This window comes from Miscanthus floridulus, chromosome 17, assembly GCF_019320115.1.
Source record: "Miscanthus floridulus cultivar M001 chromosome 17, ASM1932011v1, whole genome shotgun sequence".
Taxonomy (NCBI): Eukaryota; Viridiplantae; Streptophyta; class Magnoliopsida; order Poales; family Poaceae; genus Miscanthus; species Miscanthus floridulus.
In genome coordinates, this window is record NC_089596.1 from 23,159,383 (window position 1) to 23,185,925 (window position 26,543).

The 26,543-nt window shown below is 44.1% G+C and overlaps 4 protein-coding genes and 1 pseudogene across 5 annotated transcripts; 1 reads left to right on the top strand and 4 right to left on the bottom strand.

The window, feature by feature from the left end:
* The first annotated feature begins 259 nt into the window (after positions 1 to 259).
* Positions 260 to 2,717, top strand: LOC136515019 (DNA-directed RNA polymerase V subunit 7-like). Of its 2 annotated transcripts, XM_066508714.1 has the most exons (3): positions 260 to 411; positions 836 to 936; positions 1,956 to 2,717. In XM_066508714.1, exon 3 carries the CDS (start codon positions 1,966 to 1,968, stop codon positions 2,491 to 2,493), a length of 528 nt encoding a protein of 175 aa, XP_066364811.1. In that variant the 5' UTR covers positions 260 to 411; positions 836 to 936; positions 1,956 to 1,965; the 3' UTR covers positions 2,494 to 2,717. The 2 variants fall into 2 exon arrangements, with proteins under 2 accessions (XP_066364811.1, XP_066364813.1); XM_066508716.1 differs by lacking the exon at positions 836 to 936 and having other exon boundaries at positions 269 to 411.
* A 276-nt stretch (positions 2,718 to 2,993) lies between these two features.
* Positions 2,994 to 7,122, bottom strand: LOC136515020 (universal stress protein PHOS32-like). Its single transcript, XM_066508717.1, has 4 exons — positions 6,837 to 7,122; positions 3,641 to 3,750; positions 3,434 to 3,552; positions 2,994 to 3,333 (listed from the first exon to the last, which is right to left on the bottom strand). The coding sequence occupies exons 1-4, from the start codon at positions 7,021 to 7,023 to the stop codon at positions 3,246 to 3,248; spliced, it is 504 nt and encodes a 167-aa protein (XP_066364814.1). The 5' UTR covers positions 7,024 to 7,122; the 3' UTR covers positions 2,994 to 3,245.
* A 1,212-nt stretch (positions 7,123 to 8,334) lies between these two features.
* LOC136515021 (uncharacterized) lies at positions 8,335 to 10,421 on the bottom strand. Its single transcript, XM_066508718.1, has 4 exons — positions 10,113 to 10,421; positions 9,426 to 9,525; positions 9,241 to 9,316; positions 8,335 to 9,120 (listed from the first exon to the last, which is right to left on the bottom strand). The coding sequence occupies exons 1-3, from the start codon at positions 10,297 to 10,299 to the stop codon at positions 9,277 to 9,279; spliced, it is 327 nt and encodes a 108-aa protein (XP_066364815.1). The 5' UTR covers positions 10,300 to 10,421; the 3' UTR covers positions 8,335 to 9,120; positions 9,241 to 9,276.
* Positions 10,422 to 11,702: 1,281 nt separating this feature from the next.
* On the bottom strand, positions 11,703 to 13,817 carry LOC136518367 (uncharacterized). The gene is made up of 4 exons (XM_066512015.1): positions 13,563 to 13,817; positions 12,884 to 12,983; positions 12,699 to 12,774; positions 11,703 to 12,578 (listed from the first exon to the last, which is right to left on the bottom strand). The coding sequence occupies exons 1-3, from the start codon at positions 13,747 to 13,749 to the stop codon at positions 12,735 to 12,737; spliced, it is 327 nt and encodes a 108-aa protein (XP_066368112.1). The 5' UTR covers positions 13,750 to 13,817; the 3' UTR covers positions 11,703 to 12,578; positions 12,699 to 12,734.
* A 998-nt stretch (positions 13,818 to 14,815) lies between these two features.
* LOC136517333 (uncharacterized) lies at positions 14,816 to 18,990 on the bottom strand (annotated as a pseudogene).
* Between the last annotated feature and the right edge of the window lie 7,553 nt (positions 18,991 to 26,543).

Here is a 26,543-nt window from a genome sequence, read left to right on the forward strand (position 1 = left end):
TTGGTAATATAAAGGCAACTGGGAATAAGCTGGCGGAGGAGCTTCGTGTGGGAAACCGTGGAGGAGTTTGCGTGAAAACGAGCTGCGGGAAGCGCGCGCCCGAGAAAAAGCGGGCCAGGGCCAGAAGCGCGGTACACGCAGAGAAGCAGGCCCAAGGAAAGCAGGCCCACGGAAGCCGCGGGCCGCGCACAGAAGCAGCCCATGTAAACGTGGACACCTGGTCGGCGCGGCGCGGGGTGCCACCCGGGTCGGCATATAGGCGCCCCCGGATAGCGAGCCCACCGCGTCTCACTCGCTCACTCTATCTCTCCGACGACCGGGTGGACTCCCCCCGCCTCCGCCGCCGTCGCCGTCCTGCGCCAGGTGCCGAGGCCTTCGTCGGCATCTTCGCCGGCGACGGGCACTCACCAGGTATTCCCACCCCCCTTCTCTTCCCTTACTGCTATGCGAAACCCGGCGCCAAACCCTAACTATTTGGCTATTTGATTTGATGCCTACTGACTTCGAACATTTCGCAAAAATAATATCTGATGTACACCTATGTCCCTTTTCTGAGTCCGCCCCTGCTCTACGCACTGGATGATCCGTTGTTGGGTTGGCGTCATATAGGCAGGGTCAGTGAGTAATTGAGACTAGCACGAGGGTCTGCGTTTGTCTATCTGAAATTGTTACTTTGGGTTCGTCAGGGAGTAGTGAAAAGGAAAAAAAAAATGTACTCCTACATGAGAAATCAGGTCTAGCTTCATTCTGCTTGTGCAACTACAATTGGAAACTAGAAATGATAACGGACCCATTCTGTTTTCCGTATTAATTTGTTCTTTCATTGCTTCTGTAGGTTGCTACCGTAGCTGTATAGGAACGTCTCATCCTCTCGTGTATTGCACTGGGATAGCTCAATTATACTACCCTAGTAGAATCCGATTGTTTGTACTCCAGGTATTGCTGCAGTGGGCGTGTCCTCACTCCTCAGAGCTGGTTGATGGGGGCCTTTAGGTGTCAGGGCAATCATCTCTTATCCCTAGTCTTCCCTGCTGCCATGACATACGGCATACTTTGTTATGTGCTAACAACTCTGTAGCATTACATGTCTGAAATTCTGAAAGTGTAAAATATGAACCTTCCAATCAAAAGAAACTAACTGTACATGTCTTGTTTTATTTTGAAGTAATTTTCGTGAGAACTTCTCCGGGACATAGTATAGGGTGGACTGTGAGGAAACAATTGTAAGTAGATAATTGCTGTTAGATTATATGATGGCTAGGTTCCACCGTTTTTTTTATTCCAGTAGTTTCTGTAAGCTGTTAATAAGTCGAGTCCTCTATGTAAGCCAAGAGAGGAGAATTGTATCAGACTATAAGCCTAGGTTCCAGCATTGTTTTGATTCCAGTAGTTTCTGTAAGCTTTTAGGAAGAGAAGTCCTCTATATAAGCCTAGAAAAGAGAACTGTATCAGACTAAAAGCTATCCTTTCCCTATCTCTGCCATTAAATTCTTGTGATGATGGTGGAGGATGATCCTCTATATAAGCCTAGAAAAGAGAACTGTATCAGACTAAAAGCTATCCTTTCCCTATCTCTGCCATTAAATTCTTGTGATGATGATGGAGGATGAGTCCCCAGCCAACAGTACATGTGCGGCTGTGCAAGCATCCTCCAACCTTTTGATATTTCCTATAATCCATAACAGAACTCATGCTACATAACTATGTCTTCTACGAAAATTTTCATATTTCCTATAATCCCCAAGCAAATTTTAGTTAGCGTTGCCTTTCAGCATACTTTTGTTTTCACATTATTCTAATGTACTGCTTGACAATACTGCATTCACAATTGTATGTCTTCTACGAAAGAATGGTTTAACCCAATTTTACCTGAAATGATCTAATAAGCATGTCCTTTGTTCCAGTGAGTTTTTATCAAGCCCCTAAAAGGTAGATATCTTTTATCTTTTTGGCAGGTACTCAGCCATGGTTTTTCTTGAGGCAGAGATGTCATGGAATGTGTTGATCTCACCTAGCCAGCTGGATCGCAAGGGCCTCCTGCTCCGCAAGGCTATCATCGTGCGTCTTCTGGAGGATGTCACAAACAGGAGGGCCTCCAAAGAGCATGGCTACTACGTTGCCGTTAGTCAGCTGAAGGCAATATCTGAAGGGAAAGTGCGTGAGCTAACTGGAGATGTTCTGTTCCCAGTTTCATTTACCTGCATCACGCAGAAGCCTATGAAGGGCGAGGTCATGGTTGGCCACGTTGACAGGATCCTCAAGCACGGCGTGTTCCTCAAATCCGGACCTGTGGAGAGCATCTTCCTGGCTGAGAAGTCGATGAGCGACTATAAGTACATAGGTGGGGAGAATGCGATGTTCATGAACGACCACTCGAAGCTGGAGAAGGACACTGCTGTGCGCTTCAAGGTCCTGGGGTTCCGCTGGATGGAGGCTGACCGCCAGTTCCAGCTCCTTGCTACGATCGCTGGTGACTTCCTCGGGCCGCTGTGAACTGCTTCCACAGGTTAAAATGGGTTTCCGATGTACATTGCTCGTTAGATGGTGGATGGATGGGTGGATCTGATGTGTAGAATTAAACTTTGCTACCAGTAGTTTGCTTTGTAGCGCCTGAGACATGGTAGTCTTCTAGATGCTGATGCTGGTGACATTTGGCTCCGGTTTGAACGTATCAGTGTGCTGTGATGAACACGCGTTGTCCAGGGATGTTCCCTTTCTATGCTTTGCTTGGAAGCTCACGCTACATGGTGCTCCCTGATCTGGTCAGTAGTTGAATTTGCATCTGTAGTGCTGCTTGACTTGCATTGCATATTGATACACCCATAGTTACATGTACCCATAACATCTGTCATCATATTAGCTCACTGCCGGAAAGCTTCTTCCTCTGAGCATGTTCATCTATCTCGTCTGAAATATACAGTCCTTCGATTTTCATAGTCAAAATTGAAAGGGGATTTTTTTAAGTACCAGCATAGACATCACATAGCACAGCAGAAGAATAATAGGATCCACATCTTCAAACCCTCAAAGATATAAACATCACTCATACAGCAACAAAAGCATAGTACATCTACTCTGGTAAACAGTCCTATTACATAACCATGTCCTTCATAAGGTAGTTTGTCTATTATTACAATAGAACTGCCTGGTTCAACATGTTTCAGATAGCTAGAAACTAGTGCATGTTCTTCATCAGGCCAACCATCTTTATTATAACTACACATTCAGGCATTTCGGTGATGAGATCAACCTTCGGTGCTTGATGACTTGACGACGGTGACAGGGCAGGTTGCGTTGTTCACGACATAGTCGCTGACACTTCCCAAGAGCACCCTGCAGGAAGATATCAGAAGATCAGCACTGCTATTAGCGAAGACAGTAGGGCCAATTGCCCACAAGTCACAAGAACAGTTTGCGAGCAGCCTGGTACAACCTCTTGAGCTTGCCAAGGCCCCTGCTTCCTATAACCAAGCAGCTCAACGGGGTGTCATGGATAACTTGGCAGAGCTTCTCACGCGGATCTCCCCACAGGACTTTCACAACCACCATAATCTGTTTGCCAGAAGAAACTCAAAACCTCAATAAAGCAACATTGAGAAGGAAATGGCAGATAACACGATCAAAGACTTGGTGTGCTCACCTCCTTCTGTGTAGCTGTAGTGTTCAGGAGGTCCAAGGTTTCTATGTCGGGTTTTGCTCCATATTTCTTCGCGATAATAGGGTCAGAGAATTCCGAGAGGGGAATCAACGCTATTATATTTAACAAAAAAGAAATTGCGGTGAGGTTATTGAGCATTCAGGCCATCACATAACGACATTGATGATGTTAAATCATGTTAGGTTGAAAGTAACATCAACATTGAAAATATTTTGCCCTACATTGATGCTATGAAATAGCAAAAGCACAGATAGTAAGCTGAACCATATGGATTACTGGAATTGATCACTCAATCTTAAAGCGGCAGAATAGGATGAATGGAACAGATAAAAAGAAAATCTGAATTTCACTTTATGTATCCGAAATCCGAAATATATACTGTCGGTGTAAGAATACCAGGTCCTGTTCCTTACTCTAGCATCACCATCTCTAACGAAATTTTGATGTCACAGGCTAGCCAGGTTAATACTCAGAGAAGATGAAAGTGAACGGCCCCTGAGTAGTTTGCAATGTTTACTAGCAGCAAATTTACCGACTAGCAGGCTAAAAATCAGTTGAAAGCAGTGGCCTCTTTCTGAAGAAAATGGAAAACAGCTTTGACCTCTGAGCTGAACAAAACAAAGGCTTATGGTCAATGTGACTTCACAAAGGCAGCATATGGTAGTTAGCAAGTCTTCCATAGGAAATGGTACTGAACTAGCAATAGCATCCACTGGCGGCCCACCATTAGAAAATCGAGTAAACTGATGATGAAGTTGACACAGATTTAATTTAATGCATGATTAGTTGCAGGCACACCTCACACCAATTTCCCCTGTACCTGCCATTCTATCTCTACCCCAAATCTTTGGGTTAAAAGGTAGGTCGTGATCCAGCTTTAGGAAAGCATGGTAAACCGAATAAAGGAAATAAATCATTCCAGACTGGAATAGCAAAGATACGATGCCGAGGATGCTAGCTTCAACAACACACATCAGATCAACAACTATCACTCCGAATCCCAAATCTGGATTAGATGGGCTCCCTACTTTCTCCAAACACAGGAGAGAATCCCAAATCTGGATTAGATGGGCTCCCTACTTTCTCCAAACACAGGAGAGGGATACCAGTAGGACAAGGTTATTTCTTTTCTAAAAATTATTGTGGACTACGGATGTGATGATCGGCAGGAACAAGTTCTGCAGCCTTTTTTGCAGCAGAAACAGTAACTTCAACAAGCCGCAAGCAGAGGCAAGTAAGGCAAGAAGGCCAAGAATCACAACAACAACCGCGCGCAGATTGATGGGCAAGATCAGTCGTTCCAATCAATCGCCTTGTACATGTCACGCACGGCATCGATCTTTGCAGTAAGGTGCTGTTTAGTTCCCAAAATTTTGCAAAATTTTTTAAGATTCCCCGTCACATCGAATCTTTGACGCATGCATGAAACATTAAATATAAATAAAAAATAAAACTAATTACACAGTTTAGACGAAATTCACGAGACGAATCTTTTAAGCCTAATTAGATTATGATTGGACACTAATTGTCAAATAACAACGAAAGTGCTATAATACCATTTCCCAAAAAAATTCGCCAACTAAACAAGGCCCAAGTAATCGTAGGCTTTGCGGATCTTTAAGACTGTCTCCAACAGTCCGAACCCATACACGAGAAGCATTCGGTGCAACGGCGGAGCTACGTGGGGGCCATAGTGGGCCATGGCCCCCCCTTGGTTCTGGAAATTTTCTAAAATTCATATACTGTTTAGAGGGAATAGAAATACAAATACAAGGCCATGACTTAATAATAGTGCAGAGTCATGGCAGCTAGTAAGCAATCAGTCTATCCGTAGGCATGGCAAACAACGCAATCCATATTGAGTCTCCATTTCTCCCTTCTGCTTTTCTTCGTCAGAGTAGCAGTGTCTCCGTGGCTGTACATCTCTCACCGCAGATGGCTCTGCACTTGGCATGCCGCAACAGAGCTCTTGCCAGCCTACAAAGCTCTCGGACCGCTGCAAGGTGTCTTCTTATTCAGCACATGCTTGCAAAATGGCCCCCCTTGCTTGGGCTGCACGCTCCGCCACTGATTCGGTGGATTGGGTAGCGTACAGCAAATGGTGCGTGACCCAAAACTCCCCTTTTCCAACAGCCCACGCATACTCCACGCGAGCCCCGACTTAATCGCCCCCATCCCAATCTCCGACGAGTCCGCTGCCCTCACGGGTGGCACGCTGGTGGCCCCCTCCCCCTCCCCCTCCGCCTCCTTCCTCCCTCTCTCTCTCTGCTGTGATTTGGTGTAGGAATGGAGACCCGAATCCTCTCGTGTCCTCCGGGATTCGTCACTCTGTTATTTTCGTGTGATTTTGTTCTTCACTGTGTTCTTCGTTCCCGTTTCTTTCCCCTTCTTGATTCGTGCTCGATTTGAGTTTTGCTGTGAGATTTGTTTAGTCAGATTGATGCTTTGACGAGTGTTGAACAATCCTACCAAGTGGTTTGAATCAATTCCACTCGTGCATCAAGATCCAAGCCGATCTTCATTTTGGGGGGAAAACTCGTTCTTGCTCGAATTTCTTCGATTTACAGAGTTACAGTTTAAATTGAGCAATGATCTCCTAGGAGTAGCTTTTTATCTTCATTGCGAATCGCTGTGCAAAGTTTGGGAGCGATCCATGAAGATTTGAGTCGGATTTCATCGATTTTCTTGGCCGCTCCTTTTTTGTTCTTCGCGTGCGAGCTCTCTATTCGTCGTGTGCTAGTTGATTTGGCTCCTGGCCGAGCACACCAGCAGCGCCCAGCGCTGATTGGCTCCAGGCCGAGCAGCAGTTGCCCGCACTGCTCCTGCCGCGGAAGACTTTGCGTCTTGGAGGAAGACGACGCAAATAAGCGTCCCGGTAGGCCTCGTATCCAAAATGCATCCTACGTTTGCGTCTTCTGTTGGAGCCGGTTTTCTTCAGCTAAAACACTGTGTATGATAGATTTTGGGTTTTCGTGAGCTGTTGGAGACAGTCTAATGGCCGCGAAATCGTGCTAGCGCTTGTGTTTGTGGGGGGTGGGGGGTGGGGGGGGGGGGGGGGGGGGGGGCTAGGTAGCACTAGCACTAGCACCAACACCTAGGAATTGCAATTGCATGCACCAAGCAAAGGGTATGAGGAGGAGGAGGAGGAGGTGGTGGAGATTGGAGAAAGGGTGCGTACGGGAGCCGGTGGATTCCCAGAGGATGGCCTCGCTCTGCTCGTAGTCGGGCTCCTTGATGGCGTGCAGCAGCAGCAGGTGGTCGCCGGCGCGCAGCAGGTTGGCCGCCGCCCACCGCAGCGCCGCCCGGCTCCCCTCCGAGAAGTCCGTCGCCAGCCCCACCCACCTCTCGCCCTCCGCGCCGGCCATCTCCTCAATAACCTCTCCTCCTCCTACAGGTTCTTTCCTCTCCTCGTACAGGTTCTTGACCTCGTGCGGGTCACTGTAACTGTTTGGACTGCGGAAGGCGGTGGTGGAGCCGTGGAGGTGGCCTCCGGTCTATTTGATATTTTGATTGATGCCAAAGGACACTTGCCACCGCCCACGGATGTGCATGTGGCAGTGGCAGTGACAATGATCCCTGCAGGCTGCAACTTTGCTTCCTGACCTCTGGATTCTACGGTTTTCTGTTTGGGTACCGTTTAGTTTCACTTTATTTTACAAAAATTTTCAAGATTCTCTGTTACATCGAATCTTCAGACGCATGCATGAAGCATTAAATATAAATAAAAAATAAAACTAATTACATAGTTTAGACAAAATTCACGAGACGAATCTTTTAAACCTAATTAGACTATGATTATATATTAATTGCTAAATAACAACAAAAATGCTACAGTACCATTTCACCAAAATTTTTACAAACTAAACGAGCCCTTGGTGTGTTTCTCGCTCCTTTCCTTGCCTCATCTCTTCTTGTGCCAAACCTAATGCAGACGTTTTTCGTTACCAACTTGTCATCATTTTTTTTTGTGACCTCTTTCTCGTAACTAGATTAGGCTATATAAACATAAAGGCAAGAGGCATTACGCTACGCTACAGAACACGTCGTCTGAAAACGACGGCTGCTGCTCAAATTTGTCAAAGGTCATCTGCAGTCTGCAGATGACCGTGTCTGCATAATGATATGATCAGGCAGGTCGGCCAATTGGAAAGGCAGACACCAAGCAACTTGCTTCACATGTAGCACATTTTTTTTACCAATTTGCTGAAACTTGACTGAATTGGCTGAAAAACATTGTTCTGGCTGAATTGTTGTGAGAGAAAAACATTGTTCCGATTAAAAAAACAAGCTGAATAATACAGATTATAAGATAAGCCGAACGGGACCCGACAGAAGGAAACGTGAGATGTTTGCAGCACCTCGACACTACAGATTCCACAGCCCTTATCCATCTAGAATGAACGAGCGATGGACCAACAGCTAGCATTAGGGGGTGTTTAGTTCCTCCTTCTAAACTTTAGTCGCTATCCCATCGAATATTTGGACATATACATAAAGTATTAAATATAGACTAATTACGAAACTAATTGCACAGTGTACGACTAATTTACTAAACGAATCTTTTAAGCCTAATTAGCCCACGATTTGAAAATGTGGTGCTACAGTAAACATGTCCTAATGACGGATTGATTCGGCTTAATAAATTCATCTCGTGGAGTACTGACGAATTCTGTAATTTGCTTTTTTATTAGCATCCGAACACCCCATAACACCCCATACGACACCCTACCTCCTAAATTTTAATCCCAGGATACAAACACCCCCTTAGATTCCTCATCCAATGATCACCACATTGACCTTACTTCCCTGCCACAGCTAGTCAGATGGTGCTAAAATATGCTGCCTGCGGTTTTCGTCGCCTTCTGGATGGCTGTCTAGGACCCAATGCAAAACTGGGTTGGAGGCTATATGCTGCGCCTTTTCTACTTCCTATTGTCTGTCCACTTGTTTTATGAACGGCTTGGAAGGACTGGATATATAACCCTTCACAGGTCCTACTAATGACATGGCTTCTTGTAGTGCCTCCAGTAGATGATCTGGGTGTTCCTCGATGAGCACAGGACCAAACTGTTCTGGTATTTTGCGCAAAGCCCGTCCAACGATCTGCGATGTATGCAGGGAAAAAATTATGAGAAAAAACCACATACATGTACTGATGTACAAGCACATGTCAGCACTGTGTTTTCAGCAGGAGCAGAATTAATATAACAGTAAAGAAACAAAATCCATAATAGGAAAAGTAGACATGCTGCATCATCAACAAATCATGGGGAAGTTACTAGTTGTTCGGTGCAAAAAACTGTTCATGCTACCAGATTATTTGATGAAGACCCAAAGATCATTCCTCTAGGAAAGGGATGAAGATTTAATATCACTAGTTCAAACCTTGCGACCATAGCCACCATAAGCAATCCCTCCGATTAAAGCTTGGTGAGAACTGGCCATTTCAGAGGCTGCGATCCCTGAATTTCAATTCGATAAAACAGCCTTTCAGAAAGACATTCTCCCCATAATGATAGGTTGTATAAGTTTTTCTAAAAATTACAAATTGAACAAGAAAAGGAATGTAAGAAACAAATTACCAGCAACAGAAATAGATTGGAAAAGACCAGCTTTCTTTAAGCAATCAATAGTGTATGAGTTGGTGCCACCGGCCAACTGATAGAAGCCATGAAAACCACAGGCACAGCAAATACTTAGAAAACACAAGGACTGAGAGCCACAGGCACATAAGGCCCAAAACATTTCAATTGTTGGCTTCATTTACCAGGAGGTCTTTCTGACATTGAATCCACATGAGCGGCAAAAGAAACTGTCTCCCTTGTTGCACCTCGACCAATGTCGCCACTCATAGGTCGCCCATCTAACTGTTCCGAAAGAAAAGCAATTTAGAAAGTCCCAGCCAAAAAACACACACGCATTAGGTTTACAAGATCAAAATTCAAAAGTAGTACATAAATCATATTTATGCCAGGTTCCCACCACATCAAGATGATTAGCAAAGTCAACAACATAGCCTTTCAGTCCCAAGCAAAGTTGGGGTAGGCTAGAGTTGAAACCCCACCACATTAAGATGATTAGCAAAGTGATGCTAGCATTTACAGAAAATGTAACAGCAAACTGAATAGATTAAAAACTACATAATCAAGACAATCTCAAATATCTAGTTTGAAGCTAACATGATTTTTTTTATATAAAAATTGTTAATCCTGATATAGGTGAATCAACTGTTGATCTCATGAATGCAATGTAAACAATAATGCGCTTGTGTTTGTGTGTGTGTGTGGGGGGGGGGGGGGGGGGGGGGGGGGGAGTGGAAAACTGGTAGCGAGAAAGATGAGGAATGGCTAGGTAGCACTAGCACCAACACCTAGGAATTGCAATTGCATGCACCAAGCAAAGGGTATGAGAAGGAGGAGGAGGAGGTGGTGGAGATTGGAGAAAGGGTGCGTACGGGAGCCGGTGGATTGCCAGAGGATGGCCTCGCTCTGCTCGTAGTCGGGCTCCTTGATGGCGTGCAGCAGCAGCAGGTGGTCGCCGGCGCGCAGCAGGTTGGCCGCCGCCCACCGCAGCGCCGCCCGGCTCCCCTCCGAGAAGTCCGTCGCCAGCCCCACCCACCTCTCGCCCTCCGCGCCGGCCATCTCCTCAATAACCTCTCCTCCTCCTACAGGTTCTTTCCTCTCCTCGTACAGGTTCTTGACCTCGTGCGGGTCACTGTAACTGTTTGGACTGCGGAAGGCGGTGGTGGAGCCGTGGAGGTGGCCTCCGGTCTACTCCCTCCGTCCGTTTGTCGTTGGAAAACCGTGCCCCCCTCACAATTCTGATTCCCGAGCGACAAACTCAATGGGACGGAGGGAGTATTTGATATTTTGATTGATGCCAAAGGACACTTGCCACCGCCCACGGATGTGCGTGCCCCCCTCACAATTCTGATTTCCGAGCGACAAACTCAATGGGACGGAGGGAGTATTTGATATTTTGATTGATGCCAAAGGACACTTGCCACCGCCCACGGATGTGCATGTGGCAGTGGCAGTGACAATGATCCCAGCAGGCTGCAACTTTGCTTCCTGACGTCTGGATTCTACGGTTTTCTGTTTGGGTACCGTTTAGTTCCACTTTATTTTACAAAAATTTTCAAGATTCTCCGTCATATCGAATCTTCAGACGCATGCATGAAGCATTAAATATAAATAAAAAATAAAACTAATTACACAGTTTAGACGAAATTCACGAGACGAATCTTTTAAACCTAATTAGACTATGATTATATACTAATTACTAAATAACAACGAAAGTGCTACAGTACCATTTTACCAAAATTTTTACAAACTAAACGAGCCCTTGGTGTGTTTCTCGCTCCTTTCCTTGCCTCATCTCTTCTTGTGCCAAACCTAATGCAGACGTTTTTCGTTACCAACTTGTCATCATTTTTTTTTGTGACCTCTTTCTCGTAACTAGATTAGGCTATATAAACATAAAGGCAAGAGGCATTACGCTACGCTACAGAACACGTCGTCTGAAAACGACGGCTGCTGCTCAAATTTGTCAAAGGTCATCTGCAGTCTGCAGATGACCGTGTCTGCATAATGATATGATCAGGCTGGTCGGCCAATTGGAAAGGCAGACACCAAGCAACTTGCTTCACATGTAGCACATTTTTTTTTACCGGTTTGCTGAAACTTAACTGAATTGGCTGAAAAACACTGTTCTGGCTGAATTGTTGTGAGAGAAAAACATGGTTCCGACTAAAAAACAAGCTGAATAATACAGATTATAAGATAAGCCGAACAGGACCCGACAGAAGGAAACGTGAGATGTTTGCAGCACCACGACACTACAGATTCCACAGCCCTTATCCATCTAGAATGAACGAGCGATGGACCAACAGCTAGCATTAGGGGGTGTTTAGTTCCTCCTTCTAAACTTTAGTCGCTATCCCATCGAATGTTTGGACATATACATAAAGTATTAAATATAGACTAATTACGAAACTAATTGCACAGTGTACGACTAATTTACTAAACGAATCTTTTAAGCCTAATTAGCCCACGATTTGAAAATGTGGTGCTACAGTAAACATGTCCTAATGACGGATTGATTCGGCTTAATAAATTCATCTCGTGGAGTACTGACGAATTCTGTAATTTGCTTTTTTATTAGCATCCGAACACCCCAACACCCTGCCTCCTAAATTTTAATCCCAGGATACAAACACCCCCTTAGATTCCTCATCCAATGATCACCACATTGACCTTACTTCCCTGCCACAGCTAGTCAGATGGTGCTAAAATATGCTGCCTGCGGTTTTCGTCGCCTTCTGGATGGCTGTCTAGGACCCAATGCAAAACTGGGTTGGAGGCTATATGCTGCGCCTTTTCTACTTCCTATTGTCTGTCCACTTGTTTTATGAACGGCTTGGAAGGACTGGATATATAACCCTTCACAGGTCCTACTAATGACATGGCTTCTTGTAGTGCCTCCAGTAGATGATCTGGGTGTTCCTCGATGAGCACAGGACCAAACTGTTCTGGTATTTTGCGCAAAGCCCGTCCAACGATCTGCGATGTATGCAGGGAAAAAATTATGAGAAAAAACCACATACATGTACTGATGTACAAGCACATGTCAGCACTGTGTTTTCAGCAGGAGCAGAATTAATATAACAGTAAAGAAACAAAATCCATAATAGGAAAAGTAGACATGCTGCATCATCAACAAATCATGGGGAAGTTACTAGTTGTTCGGTGCAAAAAACTGTTCATGCTACCAGATTATTTGATGAAGACCCAAAGATCATTCCTCTAGGAAAGGGATGAAGATTTAATATCACTAGTTCAAACCTTGCGACCATAGCCACCATAAGCAATCCCTCCGATTAAAGCTTGGTGAGAACTGGCCATTTCAGAGGCTGCGATCCCTGAATTTCAATTCGATAAAACAGCCTTTCAGAAAGACATTCTCCCCATAATGATAGGTTGTATAAGTTTTTCTAAAAATTACAAATTGAACAAGAAAAGGAATGTAAGAAACAAATTACCAGCAACAGAAATAGATTGGAAAAGACCAGCTTTCTTTAAGCAATCAATAGTGTATGAGTTGGTGCCACCGGCCAACTGATAGAAGCCATGAAAACCACAGGCACAGCAAATACTTAGAAAACACAAGGACTGAGAGCCACAGGCACATAAGGCCCAAAACATTTCAATTGTTGGCTTCATTTACCAGGAGGTCTTTCTGACATTGAATCCACATGAGCGGCAAAAGAAACTGTCTCCCTTGTTGCACCTCGACCAATGTCGCCACTCATAGGTCGCCCATCTAACTGTTCCGAAAGAAAAGCAATTTAGAAAGTCCCAGCCAAAAAACACACACGCATTAGGTTTACAAGATCAAAATTCAAAAGTAGTACATAAATCATATTTATGCCAGGTTCCCACCACATCAAGATGATTAGCAAAGTCAACAACATAGCCTTTCAGTCCCAAGCAAGTTGGGTAGGCTAGAGTTGAAACCCCACCACATCAAGATGATTAGCAAAGTGATGCTAGCATTTACAGAAAATGTAACAGCAAACTGAATAGATTAAAAACTACATAATCAAGACAATCTCAAATATCTAGTTTGAAGCTAACATGATTTTTTTTATATAAAAATTGTTAATCCTGATATAGGTGAATCAACTGTTGATCTCATGAATGCAATGTAAACAATAATGCGCTTGTGTTTGTGTGTGTGTGTGTGGGGGGGGGGGGGGGGGGGAGTGGAAAACTGGTAGCGAGAAAGATGAGGAATGGCTAGGTAGCACTAGCACCAACACCTAGGAATTGCAATTGCATGCACCAAGCAAAGGGTATGAGAAGGAGGAGGAGGAGGTGGTGGAGATTGGAGAAAGGGTGCGTACGGGAGCCGGTGGATTGCCAGAGGATGGCCTCGCTCTGCTCGTAGTCGGGCTCCTTGATGGCGTGCAGCAGCAGCAGGTGGTCGCCGGCGCGCAGCAGGTTGGCCGCCGCCCACCGCAGCGCCGCCCGGCTCCCCTCCGAGAAGTCCGTCGCCAGCCCCACCCACCTCTCGCCCTCCGCGCCGGCCATCTCCTCAATAACCTCTCCTCCTCCTACAGGTTCTTTCCTCTCCTCGTACAGGTTCTTGACCTCGTGCGGGTCACCGTAACTGTTTGGACTGCGGAAGGCGGTGGTGGAGCCGTGGAGGTGGCCTCCGGTCTATTTGATATTTTGATTGATGCCAAAGGACACTTGCCACCGCCCACGGATGTGCATGTGGCAGTGGCAGTGACAATGATCCCAGCAGGCTGCAACTTTGCTTCCTGACGTCTGGATTCTACGGTTTTCTGTTTGGGTACCGTTTAGTTCCACTTTATTTTACAAAAATTTTCAAGATTCTCCGTCATATCGAATCTTCAGACGCATGCATGAAGCATTAAATATAAATAAAAAATAAAACTAATTACACAGTTTAGACGAAATTCACGAGACGAATCTTTTAAACCTAATTAGACTATGATTATATACTAATTACTAAATAACAACGAAAGTGCTACAGTACCATTTTACCAAAATTTTTACAAACTAAACGAGCCCTTGGTGTGTTTCTCGCTCCTTTCCTTGCCTCACTTCTTGTGCCAAACCTAATGCAGACGTTTTTCGTTACCAACTTGTCATCATTTTTTTTTGTGACCTCTTTCTCGTAACTAGATTAGGCTATATAAACATAAAGGCAAGAGGCATTACGCTACGCTACAGAACACGTCGTCAGAAAACGACGGCTGCTGCTCAAATTTGTCAAAGGTCATCTGCAGTCTGCAGATGACCGTCAGCGCGTTCGGCAGGTGCATTCAATAGTGAATTTTGGATGGTTTTGGATGATTGAATAGTATTCTGTGAGAGAGAATAAGCTTAAACAAGCTGGAACAAGCTGGGAGTGTACCAGCCGAACGCGGTGCGTGTCTGCATAATGATATGATCAGGCTGGTCGGCCAATTGGAAAGGCAGACACCAAGCAACTTGCTTCACATGTAGCACATTTTTTTTACCGGTTTGCTGAAACTTAACTGAATTGGTTGAAAAACACTGTTCTGGCTGAATTGTTGTGAGAGAAAAACATGATTCCAACTAAAAAACAAGCTGAATAATACAAATTATAAGATAAGCCGAACAGGACCCGACAGAAGGAAACGTGAGATGTTTGCAGCACCACGACACTACAGATTCCACAGCCCTTATCCATCTAGAATGAACGAGCGATGGACCAACAGCTAGCATTAGGGGGTGTTTAGTTCCTCTTCTAAACTTTAGTCGCTATCCCATCGAATGTTTGGACATATACATAAAGTATTAAATATAGACTAATTAGGAAACTAATTGCACAGTTTACGACTAATTTACTAAACGAATCTTTTAAGCCTAATTAGCCCACGATTTGAAAATGTGGTGCTACAGTAAACATGTGCTAATGACGGGTTGATTCGGCTTAATAAATTCATCTCGTGGAGTACTGACGGATTCTGTAATTTGCTTTTTTATTAGCATCCGAACATCCGAACACCCCATGCGACACCCTGCCTCCTAAATTTTAATCCCAGGATACAAACACCCCCTTAGATTCCTCATCCAATGATCACCACATTGACCTTACTTCCCTGCCACAGCTAGTCAGATGGTGCTAAAATATGCTGCCTGCGGTTTTCGTCGCCTTCTGGATGGCTGTCTAGGACCCAATGCAAAACTGGGTTGGAGGCTATATGCTGCGCCTTTTCTACTTCCTATTGTCTGTCCACTTGTTTTATGAACGGCTTGGAAGGACTGGATATATAACCCTTCACAGGTCCTACTAATGACATGGCTTCTTGTAGTGCCTCCAGTAGATGATCTGGGTGTTCCTCGATGAGCACAGGACCAAACTGTTCTGGTATTTTGCGCAAAGCCCGTCCAACGATCTGCGATGTATGCAGGGAAAAAAATATGAGAAAAACCCACATACATGTACTGATGTACAAGCACATGTCAGCACTGTGTTTTCAGCAGGAGCAGAATTAATATAACAGTAAAGAAACAAAATCCATAATAGGAAAAGTAGACATGCTGCATCATCAACAAATCATGGGGAAGTTACTAGTTGTTCGGTGCAAAAAACTGTTCATGCTACCAGATTATTTGATGAAGACCCAAAGATCATTCCTCTAGGAAAGGGATGAAGATTTAATATCACTAGTTCAAACCTTGCGACCATAGCCACCATAAGCAATCCCTCCGATTAAAGCTTGGTGAGAACTGGCCATTTCAGAGGCTGCGATCCCTGAATTTCAATTCGATAAAACAGCCTTTCAGAAAGACATTCTCCCCATAATGATAGGTTGTATAAGTTTTTCTAAAAATTACAAATTGAACAAGAAAAGGAATGTAAGAAACAAATTACCAGCAACAGAAATAGATTGGAAAAGACCAGCTTTCTTTAAGCAATCAATAGTGTATGAGTTGGTGCCACCGGCCAACTGATAGAAGCCATGAAAACCACAGGCACAGCAAATACTTAGAAAACACAAGGACTGAGAGCCACAGGCACATAAGGCCCAAAACATTTCAATTGTTGGCTTCATTTACCAGGAGGTCTTTCTGACATTGAATCCACATGAGCGGCAAAAGAAACTGTCTCCCTTGTTGCACCTCGACCAATGTCGCCACTCATAGGTCGCCCATCTAACTGTTCCGAAAGAAAAGCAATTTAGAAAGTCCCAGCCAAAAAACACACACGCATTAGGTTTACAAGATCAAAATTCAAAAGTAGTACATAAATCATATTTATGCCAGGTTCCCACCACATCAAGATGATTAGCAAAGTCAACAACATAGCCTTTCAGTCCCAAGCAAGTTGGGGTAGGCTAGAGTTGAAACCCCACCACATCAAGATGATTAGCAAAGTGATGCTAGCATTTACAGAAAATGTAACAGCAAACTGAATAGATTAAAAACTACATAATCAAGACAATCTCAAATATCTAGTTTGAAGCTAACATGATTTTTTTTATATAAAAATTGTTAATAAGGTCATGAACAAGGATGCATCTAACACTGAAGTATACAGACAATGTTGGAAAACAGCAATTGAGTAATCATTCTCTTGAGAACTAACCTGCCAAAGATTATACCCTTTAAAATGGGACTCCATTATTGTTTACATTGCATTCATGAGATCAACAGTTGATTCACCTATATCAGGAAGACTAACCGGAAAAGAGCAAACTTTCACATTAATAATGATGGAATGGAAGATTTTTTTTTCAATAAAAAGACACAGTTACATTTTCAGCAATACAAATATGTGGATACAGCCTGAAACCAACTGTGGAACCTACTGCAACCAGCTTCACATTATTGATGGACCGACTCAAGCTGTCCCAGAGGTCATCTCATAAGGAAACTGAAGCTCATGAAGAAGATAATAGGAGCAGAATAAAAGAACTAAAGAACCAAAGCAACTGATACCCTCATATTTACCACGTAAAGGATCAGATCGAGTGTGCTCTCCACCAACCATGGAACGCTCTAGTGATATTGCATCAGCCGGGCAAACTTTCTCACATGGCTTTGAGCAATCCGGTGGGCAATCCTCAGGATCAAACTCTAGAGAATAAACAATGTTTGTCAGACACAATGAAGTTCAAAGTTAACAGGTTGGCAAATACTTGTAGTGAAAGCAGGAAACCAATAGCAATATCATAATCAAAATAAAACAATACTTTTGAAGTGACATTAATGATAATGCATTAAGTTAAACAAAAAAGTATAACAGATAATTTCCGAAGCAGCATGTTCTTACCAGCTTTACGGAAATGAAGATCTCTGCAATCATCGTTAACACTAATCATCACCCATGGCCTTTGAACTGCTGGTACAATTGATGCCGCTACATCAATACCCTCATTCACTGCACCCACCACAGATGCATCTGCGGCACAATCAATGCAATCCACTGCATGCACAGAACTGTCCGTAATTCATAAGTGTATAACAAGTTTTGTCTTTTATATTGGTAAAATCACTGCAGGCACGCAGATAGAAAAATATAACTGTTCACTTAGCAGAATTATATACCCACCACAAACTTTTGTTATTTATCTAACAACTCAAATGTTGGATGAACTAATCATTGACTCTGCTCGGTTGTGCTATTTCTGCAGCAGCTGCAGCTGCTGGCTGCCTACTTCCTTCTTTCCAACTACTGTAGACGTGAAGTCCTTGCTGCAGCAGCAAGCACTTCCGATCAGGCTGATTAATTTTACTTCCATGAAGCTTTGAAGTTGTCATGCATTAAGAGAAGTTTCTCCAATCAATTCCTCAGGAGATATTGAATAGGAGCTTCATAACAAAAGTTGCAATACACATGTGTTTGGCTTGTATTCCATTTGGCGTGTAATATGCAGTGTAGTCCTATCTTGCCCTGCTTTTCAAAATCGCCAAGTCCTTGTGTTCTATTAATGTCAGTGTTTTAAGTTTTTTTTTTCTGCAATTTGGGTTGTTAAACAAAAGGTCAAACTACAAGTAACTAAAATCTCAATTCTTGACTGACTGAAGATATATATAAAGCATGTGGACTGCAACGTGGACTCATACAATGCCAATCTAAAAATGCTAAAAATATCCAATCCAAAAGAATGGCTTCCAATTGAATCACCTCCAGCAAGAGTGTAGACGAGAGAGATTCCTGACATCAGCAGCATCCTGCATGAACATAAAAAAATGTAAACAACGTGAGGATTCTAGTGCAGTCAGTCAGTAATTCTTCATCTTCACTCGTTGCACATATGCATCGTGGCCACAACTACTCTCATTGTGCTAGCACATCAAACACCAACTGCACCCGCGAATTGTAGTTTACAGGTTAAACCTGATTCACTTTTCCTTCTAAGCTAACACCAGCTGAAAACGGGTAACCCCCAGCCCGTCTGCCTTTCAGGCTTCAGCGTTTCACCATCAGATGGGGATGAAGCACTCGCTGCTCTTCCTGTCCATTTGATCCTACTGTGCACAGCCGGTAGTCCCTGGAGCCCAATCTAGTGACGGGTGAAGAAGCAAGGTGGAAGGGGCATGGACGCATGGTACCTCGAAGCTGGCGCCGCAGATGAGCTTGACCCAGTCGCCGCGCCGGAGGGCGGCGACCTGCGGCGGGTGGTCGCCGGCAAGGCGGACCCGGCGGGAGTGGGATACGGCGGAGGCCGTGGCCCGGACGGCCGCGTGGGAGGCGAGGAGAGGCGGTGGCGGGACCGGGACGGCGGCCATGGCTGGCTCCTCGCGCGGCCACTTCACAGACGCGCTGGCCGCTGGGAAATATCTCTTGTGTGGATGAAGAAGTTCGAGCCTTTTACACGCGTGCCATTAAAAAAAGTTGTAATTACACATAACTTGTTAAAAAAGTTTGACCGCACACAGTTGTCAATGCTCTAAATTTCTTTGTCTTATAAGTCATGCCGCTCCTGTTCTGTTTATTTTTCGCCGTTTGGTAGCCTTTACAGGTGGGACCGACCAGTGAAATTGTCCATATTACCCCTAGACGGTGGATACAGTGTTCACTACGATTGACCGTCACCTCAATTTTCTTTCTCTCTGTGTTCCTCCTTATCTTCTTCCCCCCTCCCATGACGACCTCGATGTTCCTATGCACCGCAACGCGGCTTGCGCGTAGTCAGCACCGCTCCCGATGGCCCGGTCCCGCGCCCCCGGCACCTCCAGGCCTCGGCCCGGCCCTTCACCCCCGCCGCCTCCTGGCCCCGGCCCCGGCCCCGCCCTGTGACCCGGCGGCCTGGCCCCACGCTCCCGGCCCCGGCACCGCCCTGCACCCTCGGCGGCGGCGGCCAGGCCCCGCGCCCCCGGCGACCGCGCACGCTCCAGGCCGCGCGCCGCCCGCCGCGCCCGGCCGCGCGCCAGCGCCTACTCCCCGACGACCCGACCCGCGACTCGGCTCGACGACCTCCCAGGCGGTCGTGTGGTGAACCCCGGCAGCCCCGCGGCCTCGCCCCGAGCCCTAGTGCCCCCCGGGCGGCCACGACCTGTGCTCCAACGGCGCGCGCCCACGCGTCGGCAACCTGGCGGCCGCATCCCGAGCTCCGGCGGCCGCGTCACGTGCTCCAGTGGTCGCCTCTCGAGATCCGACGGCCACGTCCCAAGCTCCGGTGGCCGCGTCTCGAGCTCCGGCGTCACGTCTCGATGGCTGCAAGCCTGCCCAGTGGCCACGAGCTCCGGCAACGACGGTCGCGACTCTCCCCTACTCTCCCCTTCTTCTCCGAGAGGGGCACATGGGGAGACCAACAAAACTAAGGTGGCGGTCAATCGTAGTGAACATGGTCTCCACCGTCCAAGGGCAACATGGACAATTTCACTGCCCAGTCTCACCTGTAAGGGCTACCAAACGACGAAAAACAAACAGAATAAAGACGGAATGTCTTGCAAGACAAAGAAGTTTAGAGCAATGTCACCTGTGTGCGGTCAACTTTTTTAATGACTTATGTGTAATTACAAACTTTTTTAATGGCACACAGGTAAAAGACTCAAGAAGTTCGAGTTCGGCCGGTGGTCAAGAGGATCTCACATCCGTCAATTACGAGATGGACGGTTGATATGGAGGTCAAGGCGTTAAGCTGATTCTAAGACCGTTGGCTTATCCGATCCTTATAAATTACTCCTCCGTTCCAAATTACAAATCGCTTTGACTTGTTTTGTTCCGTTCTAAATTATAATTCGTTTTGATTTTTTTGGTTCATCCATTTTGCTATGTATCTAGACATATTATTTATCTAGATGCTTAGCAAAATGGATGTACCAAAAAAGTCAAAACAATTTATAATTTAGAACGGAGGGGGCAATATTAATGTTTCATGTATGGATGATCTAGTGGAAAACTTAGGCAAATTTGATTTTGTTCTTCCAAACTCAAAATCCATTGATTTTTAAAACTTCAAATTACATGACAGATTTTGAAATTTGATACTAAAAGTTTTGATACTAAAAAAACTAAACTAATGTCTACAAATTTGGAGTTTGAAATTTGGATTTTTATATTAATTTTTTTAATCCTAAAATTATTAAAAAATAGAAATTAAAACACAAAAAATTAGAACTTGAAATTAATATTTAAGAATTAGAATTTTAAAATTCAAACATTTTAAACTTAAATTTAAAGGTTCATGTGTCCATTTTTGGAGAAAAGTTAATAGAGGAACAATGATTCCATTATCATGATAACCTAAGAGTGTTTTCCTAAACGCTAAACGGTAAACAGTCGGTCACCTACCGTTTAGCCATTATTCGGGCAAAACGTCCCATTAAACGGGGTAAACGGCCAATTAAACGGGGTAAACGAGTGATTAAACGGAAACGGCGCACCACCATGTAGCGTTTACACGGTGTTTAAACGGGCTAAACGACCGTTTAGGCGAACAGTGCCTAAGATATATATTATTTTATGGGGAAAAGGATTATTGAAATCTTTTTTGCTTACTAGGGATCATTAAAATCTTTTTTTCTTTTGCGAAGCAGGGATTTTAAAATCTGACTTAGAAGAAACCATAGTTTCTTGGTCTAAATTCTTGATTGGCTTGTGAAACATAGTAATCCTCAAGACTAGCAGTAAATTATCAATGGCCATTTTAAGATTTTACAAACCACATGCAATGCACACTATGCTGTCAGGTCTTCTTGTTAACAAAGCTAGAGTATCTTCGGCAGTTTTGTAAAACAACTTTCTATTTTGATTTGTTAGCAATAAGGAAAAAAGTGTCTTCCAACGGTTTAGTAAAAGGGCTCCTTAAAAATAAAAAGTTGCCAAACATTCTCTCCAACTCATAAGTTACCGCAGTCGAGAGGAACTTCGTATTCACTCCCCATCCGATATTTTTCTCGAGAGATCGAAGTAAACTGGATGCATTAGTAAATTAAGAAAATAAAAGGATTCTAAATGAGAAAACGGTAAGGGACAAATAAACTATTAAAAAAAGGTTTAGCTGGTTAGAAATAGTTTGAGGTTTTCAATACAAAATTGTTTAGGAAGCTAAGAGGAACTCCACAAGACTCTATATCCTTCATAGAAGTAGATATTTTGATAAAAAAATACCCTCCAACAGCTTATCTAATTGGATATCAAATGTAATCATCCTCTATTCCGTATACAGAAAAGTTATTAAATTTAAATAGCTCTTCAAATGATAATTTAGAGAATGAGTTTTAGAAGATGCTCTATAGAGGAAACTACTGGGGAGAAAAATAAAGTGCCGTTACTATTTATTTTATTAATTTGCTAGATTTATTGTTAATTAACTCTCTAAATTTATTGGTTCAACAAGATAATTATAATCGTAGCAAACAACTAAAGTTGCTCTTACTGCATAGCATGCGGCTATACGTGTGACGGAAGATTGACAACGCCACAACGGTGAAAACCGGATCGATAATGATATGGCTCGGGTGTCCGTCCCGTTACTTTCTGTTCGAACGTGGCTCATCCTCATCCACTCGTCCGCTTCGCTCGCGTGACTTCCCTTTCGAACCTCGTGGCTCATCCTCATTCACTCGCCCGCGTTGCTCGCTGAAAGCTCTAGTTTGGTTTTGGTGAATTGATGAAACCCTAAGTGCTAACCTAGTTTATCAAGTGATCATGAGATAGGTAGCACATTCCAAGTGGTGAAGCAAATGAAGATCATGACATGACAATGGTGATGCCATGGTGATGATCAAGTGCTTGGACTTGAAAAGAAGAAAGAGAAAAACAAAAGGCTCAAGGCAAAGGTATAAATTATAGGAGCTATTTTATTTTGGTGATCAAGACACTTAGAGAGTGTGATCACATTTATGTTTGATAGCCATACTATTAAGAGGAGTGAAACTCGTATCGGAATGCGGTTATCAAAGTGCCACTAGATGCTCTAACTCATTGCATATGCATTTAGGATCTAGTGGTGTGCTAACACCCTTGAAAATGTTTATGAAAATATACTAACACATGTGCACAAGGTGATACACTTGGTGGTTGGCACATTTGAGCAAGGGTGAAGAAGATAGAGGTGAAAAGGAGTTGGTCTCGCTGGTCATAAAGTGACTGGACGCTGGTCTTAGAGGGACCAACACGTCCGGTCAGTTGTAACAGCGAAGACGCTGGTGTCGGTCAAACGACCGGACGCTGGGTCTTAGACTGACCGGACGCTGAGGTCCAGCGTCCGGTCCTATTGTCGGGCAGCGCAGAAGAAAGTCACTATGAGACCGGACGCTGGCAGGGTCCGATCAAGCATGATGGACGCGTCCGGTCGAAGAAATTCGTTTCTAGAACCTTACTGGAAACGACCGGACGCTAGAGGCTGAGTGTCCGGTCAGTTTGTGCGCTGTGTTGCACTATCATCAAAGAAGCAAAATAGTGTTGCATTATCAACCGCCGAAGCCGAATACATATCTATCGGTAGTTGTTGTGCACAAATACTTTGGATGAAGGCCACTTTGAGTGACTTTGGAATCAAGTTCAAGAAAATGCCATTGCTATGTGACAATGAGAGTGCAATCAAGTTAACCAACAATCCGGTTCAACATGCAAGAACAAAGCATATTGATGTCCGCCACCATTTCATAAGAGATCACCAACAAAAAGGGGACATTTGCATTAAGAGTGTAGGCACCGAAGATCAACTTGCCGATATATTCACCAAGCCATTGGATGAGAAAAGGTTTTGCAAGCTAAGGAATGAGTTGAACATATTGGACTTCTCAAATATGTGTTGATGTACCCCCCCCACTTATATGACATGCCTCTCCTTCGAGCAATCCAAGGTAAAAGTTGATTGGCATGGAATACATTCTTGCTAAGGACTTGTTTAGTGTATCTAGACATCTTTTCATATTTAATAGTCTCATTCATGAAAATCAAATAAATTTGATGATTGTATGGTACCACTATTGCTTCTATGCTTATTTTGATCTAGTGGTAGCATATGACATGTTTGTGGGCTTGTAAACCTAGTGTTTAATCTAGAAAATGAGCTCTATGTGTTTAACTCAACATGGTACAAGATAACCCTTATTTGGAGGTGTGAAGAAGCTTGTCCTTGGATCAAACCGAGTTAAATCTTTTTGGCAAATGGTCTAGATTGGACTAAATTTGGGAGAATGATCATCACCCCATTGATTGACATTGATAATCCTAACCTATTTATAATTTAAGTCTTTATGGTTATTGATGACAAAGGGAGAGAGAAACAAAGATATAAGTGATAGGGGGAGAAAGAACAAAGATATTAGTACATGGGGAGAAAGACAAAAGATATATTAGTGTACTAAGATGGTGAAAAGACAAAGGGGGAGAATTTGACATAGAGGGAGAGATATGACAATGAAAAGGGATCAATTAAAATTTTGAGCACACAAGTAGGGGGAGCAAGCTCATGAACTTGTATGATGTATTTGAATGTGCATTTCATATGTTTGCTTGCATGGCACACATTTTAATTTTCAAATATCCATGCTTGTGTGGTGTATGCTAGTTGTAGGTTTGAATGATGAAATGAAAAATTAGCATGCATAGGTTATCTAGTGATTTCATTTCCAAATGTTGTTTCCAAGTGGTATCAAGCTAACCATGATGCTAAGGATGGTATATTGGTGCACTCTGATTGGTATCACGCTTCAAAGGTCCATCTTTTATACCTTAGCATCACTTGGTAGACATTGTCTCCTACATTTCCTATCTAATCATATGTGCAAGCTTTAATCCAAACTCTTAGCACATATGTAGGGGGAGAAATTGCTACCATTTGGGGTTCATGAAACTTGTCCATATTCTTTTACAAATGGTAAAAATGCTTGGGCAAGCAACATGGATTCAATTGAATTTCAATTCATATCTTTGTGTAAGGGTTGTCATCAATTACTAAAAAGGGGAGATTGAAAGCTCTAGTTTGGTTTTGGTGAATTGATGAAACTCTAAGTGCTAACCTAGTTTATCAAGTGATCATGAGATAGGTAGCACATTCCAAGTGGTGAAGCAAATGAAGATCATGACATGACAATGGTGATGCCATGGTGATGATCAAGTGCTTGGACTTGAAAAAAAGAAAGAGAAAAACAAAAGGCTCAAGGCAAAGGTATAAATTGTAGGAGCTATTTTGTTTTGGTGATCAAGACACTTAGAGAGTGTGATCACATTTAAGTTTGATAGCCGTACTATTAAGAGGAGTGAAACTCATATCGGAATGCGGTTATCAAAGTGCCACTAGATGCTCTAACTCATTGCATATGCATTTAGGATCTAGTGGAGTGCTAACACCCTTGAAAATGTTTGTGAAAATATGCTAACACATATGCACAAGGTGATACACTTGGTGGTTGGCACATTTGAGCAAGGGTGAAGAAGATAGAGGTGAAAAGGAGTTGGTCTCGCTGGTCACAAAGTGACTGGACGCTGGTCTCAGAGGGACCAACGCGTCCAGTCAGTTATAATAGTGAAGACGCTGGCGTCGGTCAAACGACCGGACGCTGGGTCTTGGACTGACCGGACGCTGAGGTCCAGCGTCCGGTCCTGTTGTCGGGCAGCGTAGAAGAAAGTCACTGTGAGACCAGATGCTGGCAGGGTCCGGTCGAAGAAATTCATTTTTGGAACCTTACTGGAAACGACCGGACGCTGGAGGCTGAGCGTTCGATCAGTTTGTGCGCTGTGTCCGATCAATAGATGACCGTTGAAATCTGACGAACAACATTTGAAGCAGGGGACACGTGGCGTGTATCACGTGACCGGACGCTGAGGGGCAGCATCCGGTCGATCGGACCGGAGCGTCCGGTCACCCCGCGCTGTGCTCAGTGAAGGGGTACAACAGTTCTATTTCGTTGGGGCTTCTATTTAAGCCCCATAGCCGACTCAAGCTCACTCTCTTGGCCATTTGCATTGACATAGCAACCTTGTGAGCTTAGCCAAAGCGCTCCCACTCTTCTCCATCATTGATTCTTCATCTTTGTGAGATTGGGAGAGAATCCAAGTGCATTGCTTGAGTGTCTGCATCTAGAGGCACTTGGTATTCGTGTTTTGCTGCGGGATTTGCTTATTACTCTTGGTGGTTGCCGCCATCTAGATGGCTTGGAGCAGCGAGGATCGTCGAGCGGAGGGTGGTGATTGTCTCCGGCTCCGATCGTGGTGATTGTAAGGGGTTCTTGACCTTTCCCCGGCGGAAAGCTAAAAGATACTCTAGTAAATTGCTCGTGGCTTGTGTGATCCTCATCTTGTGTTGGTTGTGCGGCACCCTATTGAGGTTTGACATGTGAAGCCAATTAGCGCGTGAACCTCCAAGTGAGTGAATCACCACAACGAGGACTAGCTTGCCGGCAAGCAAGTGAACCTCGGTAAAAATCATTGTGTTCATCATTGATTCCTAGGTGATTGGTCTTCATTGTTATTCATCCTTGTGATTGATTGGTTCCTTCATCTACACGGCGGTATAACCTTCTTGATCACTCTCTTTATATTACCGCAAACTAGTTGTCAAGCTCTTTAGTGTAGCTAATTGTGAGAGCTTACTTAGTTGGTTGGTGTGGCTCTTTAGTTAGCCTTTGATAGCACACTAACATAGGGTAGTGTCATAGCTATTGTGTGAATAGATACTATCTAAACTAGAATTATGGTAGGTGGCTTGCATTTTGAGTAGGCTAGCGCAACACTTGCTTCGCCTCATAATTGTCTAATCTTTTTGTTAAGTGTTGTTGTAGAAATTTTTATTAGGCTATTCACCCCCTCTAGCCATTAGGACCTTTCACTCGTGCCGCTCTACGCTGTGCGCCCCCGCTCGCGATCGCAGGATAGATTTTAGCCGCGCTGCTTGTCGACGCCGCCCTCACCCAAGCCGCTCACC